The following is a 17,218-nucleotide window of genomic DNA, read 5'->3' as shown; positions in this document are numbered from 1 at the left end:
CATTAAATTCACAAATAAGGGGAGATTCACAAATGAACCTAACCCTATATATATGTATTTATATATATATATAGAGAGAGAAAGTGTACTGTACAAATGCCCTTATCGTACAATATGTACACGTCAATCTCAACCGTCAGATCTTTCATCCTGAATTCAAATCGCATGTTGGTTTTTTGTAACAATTCCGCATGTGATAATTTTTGATGAAATCGCATGTTGGATTTTTGTAACAATTTCGCATATGATAATTTTGATGAAATAGCATGTTGTTTTTTTTTTGTAATAATTTCGCATGTGGTAATTTTGATGAAATCGCATATTAAAAAAACAACATGCGAAATTGTTACAAAAAACCAACATACGATTTCAATGCGGGATGAAGATCTGACGGCTGAGATTGACGCGTACGTATTGTACGATAAGGGCATTTGTACGTTAACCTAACTATATATATATATATATATATATATATATATATATATATATATATATATATATATATATGTATGTATGTATGTATGTATGTATGTATGTATGTATTATTCAATCAACAAACTTTAAACCATACGTTGTGATCAAACCTTTGTGTTTTCCCTCCTATACACAATAACAATGGATTAAGAGGTTGCTACATGATACTTAATAGTTTAACCGAACGCTAAGTGGCCAAAGTTCGTTTCTGTTTATTATAATATATAGATTTCATCTAAAAAAAGTTTGTTTCTATGGGCTGAGCCTGAACCTAACATGTATCAATGATTCATAGACCTTATACCTAGTCTGTTGAAGTGTAAGAATGAGCTTGAAGAAAAATTCAAAGTCACTGAAAAAAGAAGAATTGGTGGTCTATTGAAGAGTAAGAACGAGCTTGAAAAAAACTCAAATTCAGTGAAGGAAAAAGAATTGCTAAAACAAAATCAAGACAATTGAAGAAGATTGATTGGATTTGTAATTTTTGTGATGGCTATGAAAATGTAGTAGAATAAATTGTAATTTTTTTTTGTATGTTTCTAACTTTAAATTGTAATTTGATGTAGCATTGAGATGAGTATCTATAGGGGTGCTGTTATCAAACTTAAAGACTTTTTATTACTGATAATCAATAGTTATTTTAATGACATAAGTACACGAAAATAAAACACCAATAATATTAGTTACACCATATTTGTGCCACGTCTAAAAGCGAACTAGTCGATGAACCATCTGGGCTCAATGCCTCTGCAGCAAGAGCTTTGAGCTCACTTATTTTCAGCCTCGACTTACGTCCATCTTCACCTTCGATCAAACTTCTAACACACTTGTCGATCTCATCTCTTCCCACCACTCCATTCTCGTCAACTTCCACCCTATGAGCAACACCCAAACCATTTGTCAGTAAAACCGCGTTCATTTTCTGCTCCGCATAAAGTGGCCACGCAATCATAGGCACTCCACAAACCACACTCTCAAGTATCGAGTTCCACCCACAGTGTGTCAAGAACCCACCTGTTGAGCCATGACTAAGGATCTCAACTTGAGGGGCCCAAGACGACACAACCAGACCGCGGCCTTCCACCCGCCCAAGAAACCCTTCCGGTAAAAACCCAAAAGGGTCAAGATGGCTTTCCACACTGAAATAACTTGTATGTGATTTTCCATGTCCATGTGGACTTTTTACTACCCATATAAATCTTTGACCGCTTTGTTCCAACCCAAAGGCGAGTTCATCTAGTTGTTGTTGAGACAGTGTACCACCACTTCCAAATGACACAAACAAAACCGACCCAACCGGATGCTCATCCAACCACTTCAAACATTCAAACCCTTCACCGGTCTGGTTCTCTGAACCAGACCGTATCAACGGTCCAACCGGGTAAATTTTCGGTTTACACCAGTCACCTTCTTCCATGGCCTTAAACGGACCCGGTTCTAACTCTAGAAAGCTGTTGACTAATACACCCTTTGCCAAGCTAAACATTTTGGATGACTCAACCACTCCAACATATGCATCATTCTTCTTATCTTGAAGCGGTTCAGGCATATTGGCTCCGTGAACCGGAACACACCCGGGTAATCTCACCGGTTCAGGTAAGTCCTTATACTCACAATCATACATCTGATCAAAAATCGGTATGTGGAAGATACTAACCAATGACATAGCAGAAACAGTACAGAACAAGTAGGCTGGAATATTTAATTCTTTGGCAATTTCAAAACTAGGAGGGCCAAAAAGGTCAACAACCAAAGCCGAGGGTCTTTTTCTTATCGACTCACCGGTTAACTCGGTTAAGGTCTGGCGTAGAGCGGGTAATGACCGAGTTAAAGTGAGTATTATCCGAGTTTCTAAGGCAGCATCTTCTGGAATGTCATTTAGGTCTACAGGAGGGAGGAAAATGGATGAAATGTTTTCCGGCATGGCGTTGAGGATGTCATTTTGGGGTTTGACCGGAGAACCGGTGGCGGTGGGGATAATGAAGGTGATGAAGAGACGGCGATGGAGGAGAAGCCGGTGAGCTAACTCAGTGAGTGGAATGAGGTGACCCATTCCTGGACTCGGGAAAATGGCAATATGAGTTTCCATTATTGATTAAACCATGAGTTCACCTACTATCTATATCCACATTTATAATACATCCCACTTGTATCAACGTAAACTACATGTAGTATTACATTGCCCACGTATCATGCCCACGTATCATGTTTACTGATCATGTGATAACTTGTATCCCGTAAAGTTTCTGTGCAAATAACTTTAACGTACTAAACGTATAAACTGAAGAAAAAGACAAAAAAAGACGGTAGCATTTTTGTAAATATTTGCTTGTAGGGTAATTATCAATATTACTCTACAAATGATTCAATAGAGTAATTTTGATGTTATAGAGTAATTTTGTAAAATGTTCTTGTAGAGTATCTTGAATTGTATGTTTTTTGATAAACTTGAAAGTAATTTGATTCACTTGTAAAGTAATTTTGATGTACAAGAACAAAATTACTTTACAAGAACATTTTATAAAATTACTCTACAAAAGATCAAAATTACTCTACATGATCATTTATAGAGTAATTTTGATAGTTACTGATAATTACAAAAATGTCACCGCGTTTTTTTTTGTCTTTTCCTTTAGTTTGTACGTTTTGTACGATGACTTTACTTGTATTTGATCTTTTGTCAACTTGTATTATATTTGTTTTGGATTTTAGATATTTTATTATTTTTAACTAGTTTACATGACCTGAACTATATAATTAACTACAACTTTTAATCATAACCCTTCTTTAAAATTGGAGTTTAATAAAGAAAAATTGCATATAGTTGGATTTGTGCCCGTTCAAAATTCAAATTGTAAAATAGTCTATCTTGGTCTATTTAAATTCTTCTAACGTGTTAAAACAATTTATTCTTATAACATTTGCTGATTGCTGATTTAAAACACGTTAAAATAAGACAACAGCACCTACGAGCATTTGAATTAATTCTCGTCTCCTACTAATATTATGAAGTAACTTATTAACCAAAGAGTGTGGTAAGTTGGTAACTGGTGATCATTAAGCATGGTCGGCCCGTATGGTGCGGGGTGAGCGACGATATAAGTCTCAAATTCTCGGAGGGCCCAAATCTTTTTAATTTTGTATCGAATTTATCTTATATAAGATATAATATATATGCAGTGAATCGAAAAATAACATAAATGAAACCTTGTACTAGTAGTTATTGCCTTCCTTAAACAAAAAGGAGACACAAGTTCTAATCATGACGTCTCCAAATTCTTTATTTTACCTTATTTTTTGTTTTTGTTTTTTTTGTTGGTGACATCTATGCTTAATTTTGTCAACTTTATCTTTCTCTTTGGTTAATAAGTTACTTCATAATATTAACTAAAATAACTAGTTAAATTACATCCATATAATTTATAGTGATTGATGAGTTTATATTAATGAAAACTTTCGAATAGGACCCCATTTTTTTATCTCGCACATTGCCAAAAATTTTTTTTGTGATTTTTGGAGACGACCCTGTCATTAAGGTGGAAGGGGTGCTCCCCATATGGGAAGTGGTAAACTCTTCATCTAGTCAATCAACTCATGTCATGTCAACTCCCATTTTCGCTCTCCATTTTACACTTAAACACTAGGGGTGTTTCACCCAAACAATTTTTTTCTTAAAAAAAGGTTAAATGTGTAATTGGTTGGAAGAGGGTAGGGCCCGTCATTAACCATCTTTCTCTCCTCTTCCCCACCTCGGTGACCACTCCACGCAATTGGATCTTCACCATACACCGATAGGGGCCGGGGACACCGTGCCCGCGCGATGAACCCCATCCCCGCACATATTCACCGCACCCGCCCCTTCCACACTTATACCAGTATTGACCAAGCTATCAAGAATACCTAACGGTCTTGAGGTATGAAATAATCTTAACCCCTAACCAATTTTGTCTCGAAATTTGTAAAACAAAACCAAGACGTCTTTTGTTTCAACTAAGGTCATCCGTAGTCATAAAGCCCCTTTGTGGGCGTTATGCGACACATGTCGTGCCACGTCCCACGAGGGCTTTATGGGGCGTTATATCACTAGAGCCCGTAGTCATAAAGCCCCTACCCATCATTACCTAATTATTAATTTTCAAGTTTATTAATTAATTATAAAAACCCTTAACTATTTTTGATTGATCAAAGTTTGAAAACCAAACACACATAGCGCTCCTTTGTGCATGACGCCACCAACCAAAAAAGCTCCCATAGCGCCGTCCGTCGTGGTGTTCGGGGCGCTATGGGACGCCATCCTTCAAAAAAATGCACAAATTGCACCCCACTCCAAGGAATCTAAGGCATGGACAAATTTTAATAAATTATAATAACCAATGTTAATGATTGCGGGTTTCGACGACTATTTTCTGTCGTGACGAGGTTGTTAAAATTTGTAAAATTCAAAAACTAGTAAAAATAAACACGTCAACGTAATAAAGACGGATTATAAAACATAATATTTTACCCTTTAATAGAAATTAAACGTTATATAGGGTTAAAATCAAATACAAAGTCTCCTAAAAATAATAAGTCGTAAGAAGGGTTTCAAACGGGCTCCGGTTGACCTCATTCAAATGGCATCGGAACCGTTTTATCAAACTTTACAATGTGAGATTTTAGATTTTTGTTTTTACATGTTTAGCTTGTAGATTTTAAACTTTTTGTTTACATCATTGTGTTTTTTCTATATTTGTGTTATCGTGTCCTTTTAGTAACTCATTATGTATTTTTCTTCGACATTGTGTTATATTTTGCTCGACATTGTGTTATATTTTCCGATCCATTATATGTTTATACACTTCTTATTTTTAAGAGTCTTTGTAGAATAATTTACGTAAGAATATAAAAACAATTTAAATACCAATTGACATAAGTTTACGAGTTTGTAAATATTAAATTATTTGGATATTAATTTGTTTATTCAATAACTAGGTTAGAATCCCGTGTATTACACGAGTTGAATAAATGTAATTTTATATATTAAATAATAAAAAGTTATATCTTTATGAACCCCGTATATTGTACGGGTTAAATAAATATAATTTTATATATCAAATAATAAAAAAGTTATATCTTTGAAACCCATATGTATTACACAGATTAAATAAATGTAATTTTGTATATTAAATACTAAAAACGCCGTATCTTTAAAAAAACTCGTGTATAATCGGGTTGAATAAATCTACCAAATAATAAAAAATTACATCCTTAAAGACCTCGTATATTACACGTGTTGAATAGATCTAAAAAAGAGTTATATCTTTAAAAACCATGTCTATACACAGATTAAATAAATGTAATTTTGTATATTAAATACTAAAAATGTCATATCTTTAAAAAACTCATGTATAGTCGGGTTAAAAATCTACCAAATAATAAAAAAAATATATACATCCTTAAAAAACCATGTGTATTTCACGTGTTGAATAAATCTAATTTTACATAGTAAATGATAAAAAAGTTATATCTTTAAAAACTTTATGTATTACACGGGTTATATAAATGTAATTTTGTATAGTAAATAATAAAAAAATTTATATTTATAGTAAATAATAAAAAAAATTATATTTTTAAAAACCCTCGTTTTACACGAGTTGAATAAATATAATTTTGTATACCAAATAATAAAAATATATTTTTTAATAAATTAGGATAACATTTAATAATAATTTATTATTTATATATCTATCTACTTTAATAAAAGAAACCAAGTTTTAGACACATGTCATTCATAGAAGGTATCTTCAAATCTATACTTATCTTATATTAACTAAATAAATAAACAATAAATTAATATTAAATCTTATCATACTTTAATAAAATATTATCATCAAATCTAAATTGTTAATTTAATATATTTTTAAAACAAATACCTCTATTTCCTACTTATCTTATATTAAATATATATAAATAACTAGGTTATAACACCATGTATTACACGGGTTGAATAAATGAATTTTATATACCAAATAATAAAAATTATCTTTTTAAAAGCCTCCCTTATTGCACGGGTTGAAGAAATGTAATTTTATATATTAAATAATAAAATAAGTTATATCTATAAGAACCATATGTATTGTACAGGTTGAATAAATGTAATATTATATACCAAATAATAAAAAAATTATATCTTTAAAACCATTGTATTACACGGGTTGAATAAATGTAACATTGTTTACCAAATAATAATAAAAAGTTATATTTTTAAAAACCCCCGTGTATTACATGGGTTAAATAAATATGATTTTATACACCAAATAATAAAAAATATATTTAAAAAAAACTAACGGATTTTTTTTATATTTAAAGTAGGATAAGATTGAATATTAATCTGAACTAACGGATTTTTTTATATTTAAAGTAGGATAAGATTGAATATTAATTTTTATTTATTTAGTTAATATAAGATTGAAAAATCATATGATTGAATAGGTGGGAGGTTGTATTATGATAAATCGGTTACCGTACTGAATGATAAAGATAATAGTGATTTGTTGAACAAATTAATTAATCAAATTTAACAGAAACATTGGTGATGTTAGGCGGATTTTTTTAAAATTATTTGAAAGTTAATATCAACTTTGGAATTCGTATGAATTCTTATTAGATTTGATTAAATATTATTGATAATAAAAATTTGTATTAGATTAGATTTTAGATTTGTTTAAATATTATTAATAATAAGAATTTGTATTAATTTAGATTAAATATTATTATTTTTAGTATTATTAATAATTTTAATCGATTAAATAAGAGATTGACAAGTGTCTCAAAACAGATTCTTTTATTATATAGTATAGATAAGTTAATATTAAATGTTATCCTAATTTATCAAAAAACATAAATTTTTTTATTAATTGGTATACAAAATTATATTTATTCAACTCGTGTAAAACGCAGGATTTTTAAAAATATAACTTTTTTTTATTATTTACTATACAAAGTTACATTTATATAACACGTGTAATGCACGAAGTTTTTAAAGATATAACTTTTTATCATTTGCTATGTAAAATTCGATTTATTTAACACGTGTAATACACGGGGTGTTTAAGGATACAATTTTTTTTATTATTTGGTAGATTTTCAATCCGACTATACATGGGTTTTTTTTAAAGATACGACGTTTTTAATATTTAATATACAAAATTACATTTATTTAATACGTGTAATACACATGGTCTTTAAAGATATAACTCTTTTTTTAGATCTATTCAACACATGTAACATACGGGGTTTTTAAAGATGTAATATTTTTATTATTTGGTAGATTTATTCAACCCGATTACACACAGGTTTTTTTAAAGATACGACGTTTTTAGTATTTAGTATACAAAATTACATTTATTTAATCTGTGTAATACACATGGTGTTTAAAGATATAACTATTTTTTTTTATTATTTGATATATAAAATCTACATTTATTTAACCCGTACAATATACGGAGTTCATAAAGATATAACTTTTATTATTTAATATATAAAATTACATTTATATAACCCGTGTAATACACGGGGTTCTAACCTAGTTTAATATAAGATAAGTAGGAATTATTTGTTTTAAAAATATATTAAATTAACAATTTAGATTTGAAGATAATATTTTATTAAAGTACGATAAGATTTAATATTAATTTATTTATTTATTTAAATAATATAAGATAAGTATAGATTTGAGGATACCTTCAATGAATGACACGTGTCCAAAACTTGGTTTCTTTTATTATAGTAGACTAGCGGTAAGACCCGTGTGCAAACACGGGTCATTTCTTAGAAAACCATGCATAACATATATTGACAGATAGTAAAAAAATAATTAGTGCAGACTTATAAAATTGATATACACTAATGGTCAATAGCTTTATTCAATAGCAATTCCATTATGTTGATAACAAAACCACTGTTGTTTCTTAGAAAACCATGCATAACATATATTGACAGATAGTAAAAAAAATACTACAAACTTACAAAATTGATATAAATTAATGATCAATAGGTTTATTCAACAGCAATTCCATTATATTGATAGGAAACTACTGTTGTCTATTAACTGTTAAAAACTTCTGTTGCTTTCCAACAGACTTTACCAAGAACTGTCATCGATTATCTCCAAGAGAGCTTGCCAGATGATTAAATAGATAGTTACTACCAGATGTTAGTCGACCCATGTTAAAAAGGTCAGTCAACAGAAATTACAAAGGTTAGTAAACAGATATTAAGAGAATAATGTTATTAACAACATGTGTTCTCAGGATAAGCTTAATGCAGAGCAAGTATCAGATGCTTTCAAACAGTTGTATTGCTTTCCAACAAACATTTCCTGTAGGATCGGTTTCGCGACCTGAATGAGTCGTTCGGAAGAGCTCTAATCCATTTCAGAGGCGGAAACTAAGAAACGAACTTGAAAACAGCTAGAAAATCACTTTAATCCTCTTTTTCATTCAATAAACAACGTTTACAATGAGAGGAAATACCGGCAGCACCTCGGTATCAAATTTCCGAATCGTTACAAATGTCATCGTTTGAATGATATTTATACTAGTAGCTTATCCGTTTGAAACATGCTTCAAACGGTCACTCATCACTCAAACGGAAGGCTAATTCAAACGGATGCCTCACTCAAACGACCAGCATCTCTTCAAACGGAAAGGCTTCATTTAAACGGCCAGCCTTCAATTTCTTGTTTACTGATGTCATGCCTGATCAGATCTTCAACGAACCTGAGACTCGACATAAGACGAAGACGACAGATGACTGCACCAACAGACTCCCCCTCAGATGTTGACGAGTCTGAAGTGTCGAGTCATCACAATCTTCAGTCTTAATATGTCTCTAGACTTCACTCTCAGTCTTTTCTTGCAGGTCTTCAGACTCCCCCTTGCGATATGCTGGCATTTCTTCAGATCATCAGCATCATCAGCTTTAGGATCGTTGTCTGGCTTTCCGACTAGCAACTTTTCATCCTATCCTGCAAAAACTCTACCTCAAAGTAAATCTCTCTCACATACATATTTCAAATGTAAACACTCGCACTATTCAGACTCTCTATCAAAACAATTACAAATCTTCCAACCAGATGAACCATTTTAGGGTTAGATTATGAAAACATTAAATTTCAAACAAACACTCCCCCTCAAATATTGCTCATCATGTTTAGCACTCGGAATTTTGAAAATCTGCTTTTCAATATCAGTTGTCGAAAATCTTTTTGAATTTTTCAAGATTTATGCTAAAACACACCAAAAATCTTTTTGAATTTTTGAATAGAAGTAAATGCAGAAACGAAATATTTACAGACAATATTTTTGTGAGTTCGTGCAAGAGGATCATATCAGATTTTGAGACATATCACAAACACCGTTAAGCTTGATTACATTTTAAGTTCTAAACAATTTACTTAGATTGTCAGTATGTTTGTCCTCTTAAATTTTCACACAGATTTCAACTGTTTCGAGATACGCAATTAGTGTCTTAGATACTTAAACTTATCTGTGTGTCCCACTACTCGAATATACTCCCGTATCCAGATCCCAATATTCAGTCTTACAGGTGAGTATACCACAGCTGATATCTGTAAAGGGGTTATGTGCGAGGGCCGTGAGAGCTCGGGTTGATACTTCCATATACGCAGAGAGATGACGGCTTCGACTTTTGGTGGGTCCCCTTTAGAGGATCTTTTGTTACAACAGTAGCGACTATCAATTTTATTGTTTCATCAGCTTGCTGAGGGCGAGCTTATATTTCAAAGCTTTTTGCAGAAAGCATTATCCGGGGACTAGGTCAGTATTTCCATACAGCAGAAGTCCCGAGATAATACCCCAGATATCACTGAGTATAAAGACCTAGTATCTCAGAATACGGGACCTTTCAAACAAGATTTCAGGGGTTACCTATATATCCAAGCAGTTTTGTTAACCCACAGAAAAGCAAGTTTGATTTTAGGTTTATATCTCGTTACAGTTTACTAAATGTGCGAAAACCTACTAACACATCCACAGTAAGATTGTTTATCACATTTTTGACTATACATTTCTTTAGCGTGTCGTGATAGTCCACTGATGTACTATCATTTCCTCTTTTATGCAACACAAACTCATTTTTCAGTTTTATCATGTTTTTGTCTTTTTGAAATTTTCTGATGTTTTTGGATTTTCTAAAAAAATTCTTACTCCCCCTAAAATTCAAATACATCTAAAAAAAATTGAAAACAAGCTATACAAAACATGACAACTGATATCAAATCACTTCAATTCTCCATCCGTCTGACTTAAACAATCAGAACTCCCCTTATCAACAAACTATTTTCCCATTTAGATTTCAAAACACTTAAGTTTGTTTTAATCAAAATGGTTTTTCCAGAAAATAAGTTTGATTGATTTTATCACTTGTAGATTTATCAATAACAAGTTCGGGTTTGTGGTTCATCATATTGTCTTACCAATCTTGTGAATGATAGTTAATTCAAGTTCAATTTAATGACCTTGATTTATCCACTTGTTAGATCAACCTAGTTCAAATTCTGAACCACTTATAACAATCACAAACATACAACTCAAACCTGTTTTTCAACCAATTACCATCTGTTGGTTGAATTCTCAAAGTTCCGATTCCTACTCCACACTTACAAACCTGGGAGTTCCGGCAAGTCCGGCAATATCTTAAACACAGATTAAGAAAAATGCCGATTCATGATCCACGATTACCAACTTGGGATCTCCGGCAAGTCAGGTTTTTATTCTTTGAAAAATATATCCACCCAAGCCTGACCTTCCTTGGGTGTAACAACATCTTCTTCTTCTTTACTTTTAACGGACCAGTGAACACCTCTTTTGGCAGCGTAAAATTCTTCAACATCTTTGGCATTACCATTGACCATGTTGCCAAAAATACGTTTCACATTTCCGTTGAAAGTCTTTTCTACATCAAATTTCTTCTTGTCAGAATAGAATTGATTTGAAATTTCAACTTTTCCGATTTTGGATTTGTAATTTTTTGCATTCAGTGGCGGGAAATTCACATCGTCCACTATCGGAACTTTCTTTTCAACCTTTTTCTCAACACGTGGCTCCTCTGATTTTATGGAATCAGATTCATCACCAGAACTATTACCTGAACCTTTCACAACCCATTTTTGATTTGGCACATTATCTTTTCTTCTTGAAGCACTCTTTGAACATTCTCCTTTCTCAAAAGTTGAATTTTCAAAGCCAGTAAACTTCCGGGTTGACAGTTCAGTCTTTTCAACAACTTTCTCTTTCATTTTTCCAGAAACTTCCTGTTTTGGCTTGAATGTCTTTGGACAATCCTTCGCCACATGACCAACAATCTTGCACTGAAAACACGTTCTCTTCTCAATCTTCTTCGGACCTTCATTCTTCTTCAGTTCTTCTTGCTTCTTGGCAAGGAATTCCTGATTTGTCTGTCTTCTAAATGATTGTTCTTTTTCAGCTTCTGACGTTTTCCCTGAAACAAACATAGTTTTTGATTTATACATTTTTTCATTTTTATAGTTTTTCGGTGGAACAAAACCAAGACCTTTCTTTTTGAAATTACGATTATGGTTTGCTTTCTTTTGGAAATTATAACCACAATTGTAACCCATTTTCTTGTTAATTCTTTGTTGAACTCTTGAAGTGTATTGTTTAGGTTTTCCGGAAAGATTTAAATCTTTTATTTCAGAAATATTAATTTCTGTTATTTTGAAAACCTTTTGAATCATTTCAAATCTGACACTTCTTATTGGAAAACTCTCGTCAGAATATAATTTGTCAGAACCTTTCAAAATATATGCCACTTTGACCGATTCATCATTCAAATTAGATTTCGAAAGTAAAAACTCGTTATCATAAACCCGTTTGTCCTTTTTTACTGTTGACTTTGACGTATCGGACTCAGACTTTGACTTGGATTTGTACTCCATATTTGACTCTTCACTGTCAACTTTGTCTAACACCTGATCGACCACACTTTTTATCATCTTTGACTCATGATCTGTGTCGGATGACATATATGTGACATCGATATTTTCTGGCAAGTTATCCGACGGTCCAGACTCCCATTGCAAATTGATTGCTTTATTGACTCTTTCAGAATTTGGATTTCGAGGCATAAATCCATATTCGACCGGGGGCAGACATCTATTATAGACCACACTTGATTTCTTACCAGAAGATTTCACTTTTCCTTCATCTTCAGTCATAGCTTTCTCTTCTTCAGACATTTTCATTTCTACAAACGTCTTCAAATTCTCCACTACGGGATAAATCCTGTCAACAACAAAAGAAGAACATGAATAACTGTTTAACAACTTTTTAACTTTCTCAGTTTCTATCTTCTGAGTTGCCAACTCCAATTCTAAATCAGCACATTTTTTGATATGAAAGTTAGCATCATCCAGCTGTCTAAGATATGCTACTTTAAAAGTATTCATCGCCATTGCTTGTTCACCACTCGAATCAGTATATTTGTTGATTTCTTTGTTCATTGTGTCATACGATTCTTTCAACTTGTGAATATTGTGCAACAACTCATTGTTTTGTTTGATTAACGAATCACAGTTCATGCACTTTTCAGAAACTTCAACTCGTTCTGCATCAATCTTCACTTCATATTCTGGAACTTCTTTGACACTTCTGCTTGATTGTAAAAACTCAGCTCTTCTTCTTTTCTCAGCTTTCGCTTCGGTCTTCAATCTCTCTTCCTCTTCTTCCTCTTCTTTGTTCTTCCTTCGTCTTTCTTCAGCAGCTTCCATGACTTTTCTGCACCTTTCTGCACATTTCAAGTCATAAGCATTAGCAAAGAAAGCATGAGAAGTGTTTTTGGACATCTCTTTGGCCATAAATTCTTGATCCGGGCAAAAATCATCCCAACTAAAACCTTCAGCCAACTTTTCATCATCTTGTTCAACCAAACACACTTTGCTATCTTTCGGAAGATACTTTTCCCAGGTAAAATTATCATACTTTCCCTGACTAACAACACATGCCTTTCTATCAACCACATCTCTCCCATTAGCTGTTTGTGCCTGTTGCTGTGCTGGTGGTGTGATTTGATGATAGATGGCCTTCTTGTGATAGTCGTTATTTCCAAAAGGATTCTGGGCTCCGGTAGCTTCACGGTTTTTGCACTCCCTTTTGAAATGCCCCTTCTCCCTGCAACGAAAACACGTAACTTTAGATTTATCAAAACCCAAAGCTGAAACGTTTGCATCACGAAAATCATCACGGCCTGTAATTTGTTTAAACTTTTCAGCACGTCTCATCACACTCGCCATACACCATTTGATATCCATCAATTCCATTTCCTCAGCATCGATTTGATCGTAATCCTCTTTCGTGAGCATTGGATTTCCGATCTTTCCTGCAACAAAGCAACTATAAGACTCTAAAATCATCCCTAACAAAGACATTTGGTTTTTTGCAATTTCTTCAGTGTAGTCTTGATCATTTTCAAGACTTAACACAATGTTACACTGAAGTTTTCTACCATTCTTTGTTACAGAGATATTAGGATCGTATGATGAAAATCTTGTACTGTTTGATCCTTGAGATGCCTTCTTCTCAGGAGAATCTTTAACACTGTAAGCAGTTTCGATCTTTGGAGAATACTTTGTAGAATCAGTAGCACCAATCTTATAGTACAAACTGATATCCTGTTCTCCATCATAGTTTTTCATTCTAGCGATCTTCCTCTGCTCCATCTCCTGAGCTTCCAGATGCTTGATAAAATCTCCCAGTGTCATTTTCTTATAATCTGTTTTGTTTGACCGCAGCATCATCAAAAATGTTCCCCATGTTTCATATGGTAGCGCATCTGCAAGTTTTTCAATCAATTCATCAGTATCTTTCTTAACACCAAGTTTCGTCATATTTCTCACCAAGTTACAATATCTATCAATTATTTGCTTGGTACTTTCATTTTTCAATCCCCTAAATAAATCAAATTCCTTTTTCATGAGAGACATCTTATTCCTAAGCATATCGTCACTTCCAGTAAACTTTGCTTCCAACTCTGTCCAAATCGAATGTGCAGTTCCATCATGTTGAAGCAGTATCAAAATATCTTCTTTTATTGCTTGCTGAAGCAGACTCACCATCAATTTCTCATCTCGATATTTCTTTTTATCTGCAGTACACATCTCTCTAAGTGTTAACGGAGTACCATTCACAACATCGTTCTTTGTGGGCTTAACATACGGCTCTTTAGTGTGTTCCCATGCATCTAGATGATAAGCCTCGACCCAATTTCCAAAACGTTCAGACCACACGTTATAGTCATCAATATCCATGAGTTTGGGTGGTTTCTGAGATGTTCCGGTTTCATTTTCAATCATAGCACTTTGAGTCACTGACATCGGTGTTGCAAAAGCGTTATAAAACTCAGAATCCATGATAAACAGGATAATTTCTCAAACGAACACAACTTCAAATGGTCAGACAAAACTCAAACGACAGGGTCTTATCTCAAGCGGTCAAGAAGCTTTCAAACGGTCTGATGTGATTTCAAACGACAGAATCACTTTTCAAACGACAGAATTTCTTTCAAACGGACAGATCTGGTTTCAAACGATAGGTTCTAATTTCAAATGAAACTTCAAACGATTGGACGATTTCAAACGATAGGAACTGTCTTCAAACGATCAGTTCAAACGATTGATCTGGTTTCAAATGATAGGTCTAATGACGTCAGCAAATTTTTCGAACATTTTCAAACGGACAGGCAATTTTTATCCGTTTTACTTCGATTTTCAGTCTGAAACATTCAAGGCTTTGTCAGTATACAATTCCGAACACAGTGTGAAGTTTTGAGCCGATTTTGACCATGGAAAGTATCGGCTTTGAACAGAAAGTGTAGAAAATTAGATTTCCAAGCTGAATATGGCAAGAACTCCTCGTCCTGAGCTCTGATACCAATTGTAGGATCGGTTTCGCGACCTGAATGAGTTGTTTGGAAGAGCTCTAATCCGTTTCAGAGGCGGAAACTAAGAAACGAACTTGAAAACAGCTAGAAAATCACTTTAATCCTCTTTTTCATTCAATAAACAACGTTTACAATGAGAGGAAATACCGGCAGCACCTCGGTATCAAATTTCCGAATCGTTACAAATGTCATCGTTTGAATGATATTTATACTAGTAGCTTATCCGTTTGAAACATGCTTCAAACGGTCACTCATCACTCAAACGGAAGGCTAATTCAAACGGATGCCTCACTCAAACGACCAGCATCTCTTCAAACGGAAAGGCTTCATTCAAACGGCCAGTCTTCAATTTCTTGTTTACTGATGTCATGCCTGATCAGATCTTCAACGAACCTGAGACTCGACATAAGACGAAGACGACAGATGACTGCACCAACATTTCCAAACAACATTTCCTCCATTATACCCAACAGACGTTGCCAGGTTGACAGATGTTTAGTATCATCATAGATTTTGTAAAACTTCTTTGTAAACCACATTAGTAGTGGTTGTACTGACTCGTTTCTCTTTATCACAAATCAAAATTTTCAACCCCTTCCTACTTTTTACTCTAGATACAACAACATAGAGATGGCCATGACTAAACACTGGACGTGGAAGATGTAAACCAACACGCTCCAATGATTGTCCTGACTTTTATTTATTGTCATAGCAAAACACAGTGAAAGTGGGAATTGTCTTCGAGAAATCTTCACTGGTATTCTTTTATCTAAAGGTGTCATCTTCAGTCTTGAAATCAAAGTATGATGACCTATATTAGTCCCTGTGCTAATTTTTGCTTAAGTCACAACTTTTCCGAGCTTCGTGATTTGTAAACGTGTACCATTACACAATCCATTTGCCTGATCAATGTTTCTGAGTAACATCACCAGAGCACCAAGTTTCAGTACTAATTTATGGTTAGGTAAACCAGATAAACGAAGATTGTGTAACACATCAGGAGGAAACAATGCCATATTAAGCTCTGATTCTTCCTCCGATTGGCATAAACTATCTGAACTAAAATAAACCTTTACTTCACCTGGCAGACTCTCTAACAACTCTTTATTTATTGAATCCACTACTTCATTAGTTGGAGCAAGAATCGCTCTTTGTTGGAAATATGTTAAATCCCACAAAAACTTATTCATGTCCGGATATATAAATGAAATGAGAGAAGAAATAGGATTGACTTGGTCATGAATAAGTAAATCATCTGGTATTTCAATATCAATCTCACCATCATTTTCTTCACCAAGCAGACCATCACCAAGCTTTAAAATCCATTCTCCAAATTCCTTTATTTCTTTCAAATCTGCTTCCTGACAACCAACTCTTAATCTCATATTCTCAGTTAGCTTTAGTACTTGACAGTGCCGCCATATATAAGAAGAATTCAAAGAAGCATTGACTATCATTGTTCTGGTACCTTAGGGATGACCGAAAGAATTTATCTAAAATCACCACCAAATAGAATGACATTTCCCCCAAACGGCTTCGATTGCATGTTCGGTTGACTGGAACGTGATATGTCTCTCATTGTTCTATCAAGAGCCTCGAAACAATGCTTGTGAGTCATAGGTGCTTCATCCCAAATAATCAATGTTGCTCTTTTAATTAAATCACCTAACTCAGTATTAGGCTCTATCGAACATATTGAATTCTCATTAATGTTGATTGGAATTACAAACCTTGAATGAGCAGTTCTACCACCATCCAACAAAAGTGAAGCAATTCCACTGGATGC

The 17,218-nt window shown here is 33.4% G+C and overlaps 1 protein-coding gene and 1 pseudogene across 1 annotated transcript; both read right to left on the bottom strand.

Moving 5' to 3' along the window:
* Positions 1 to 1,069: 1,069 nt before the first annotated feature.
* LOC110867985 (hydroquinone glucosyltransferase) lies at positions 1,070 to 2,681 on the bottom strand. The gene has a single exon (XM_022117049.2). It carries the CDS (start codon positions 2,561 to 2,563, stop codon positions 1,154 to 1,156), a length of 1,410 nt encoding a protein of 469 aa, XP_021972741.1. The 5' UTR covers positions 2,564 to 2,681; the 3' UTR covers positions 1,070 to 1,153.
* Positions 2,682 to 15,936: 13,255 nt separating this feature from the next.
* Positions 15,937 to 16,889, bottom strand: LOC118480160 (annotated as a pseudogene).
* Positions 16,890 to 17,218: the final 329 nt, after the last annotated feature.

This window comes from Helianthus annuus, chromosome 7 (genome assembly GCF_002127325.2).
Source record: "Helianthus annuus cultivar XRQ/B chromosome 7, HanXRQr2.0-SUNRISE, whole genome shotgun sequence".
Classification (NCBI taxonomy): Eukaryota; Viridiplantae; Streptophyta; class Magnoliopsida; order Asterales; family Asteraceae; genus Helianthus; species Helianthus annuus.
Note: the sequence above shows the minus strand (reverse complement) of the source record. Positions and strands in the feature narration are given on the sequence as shown.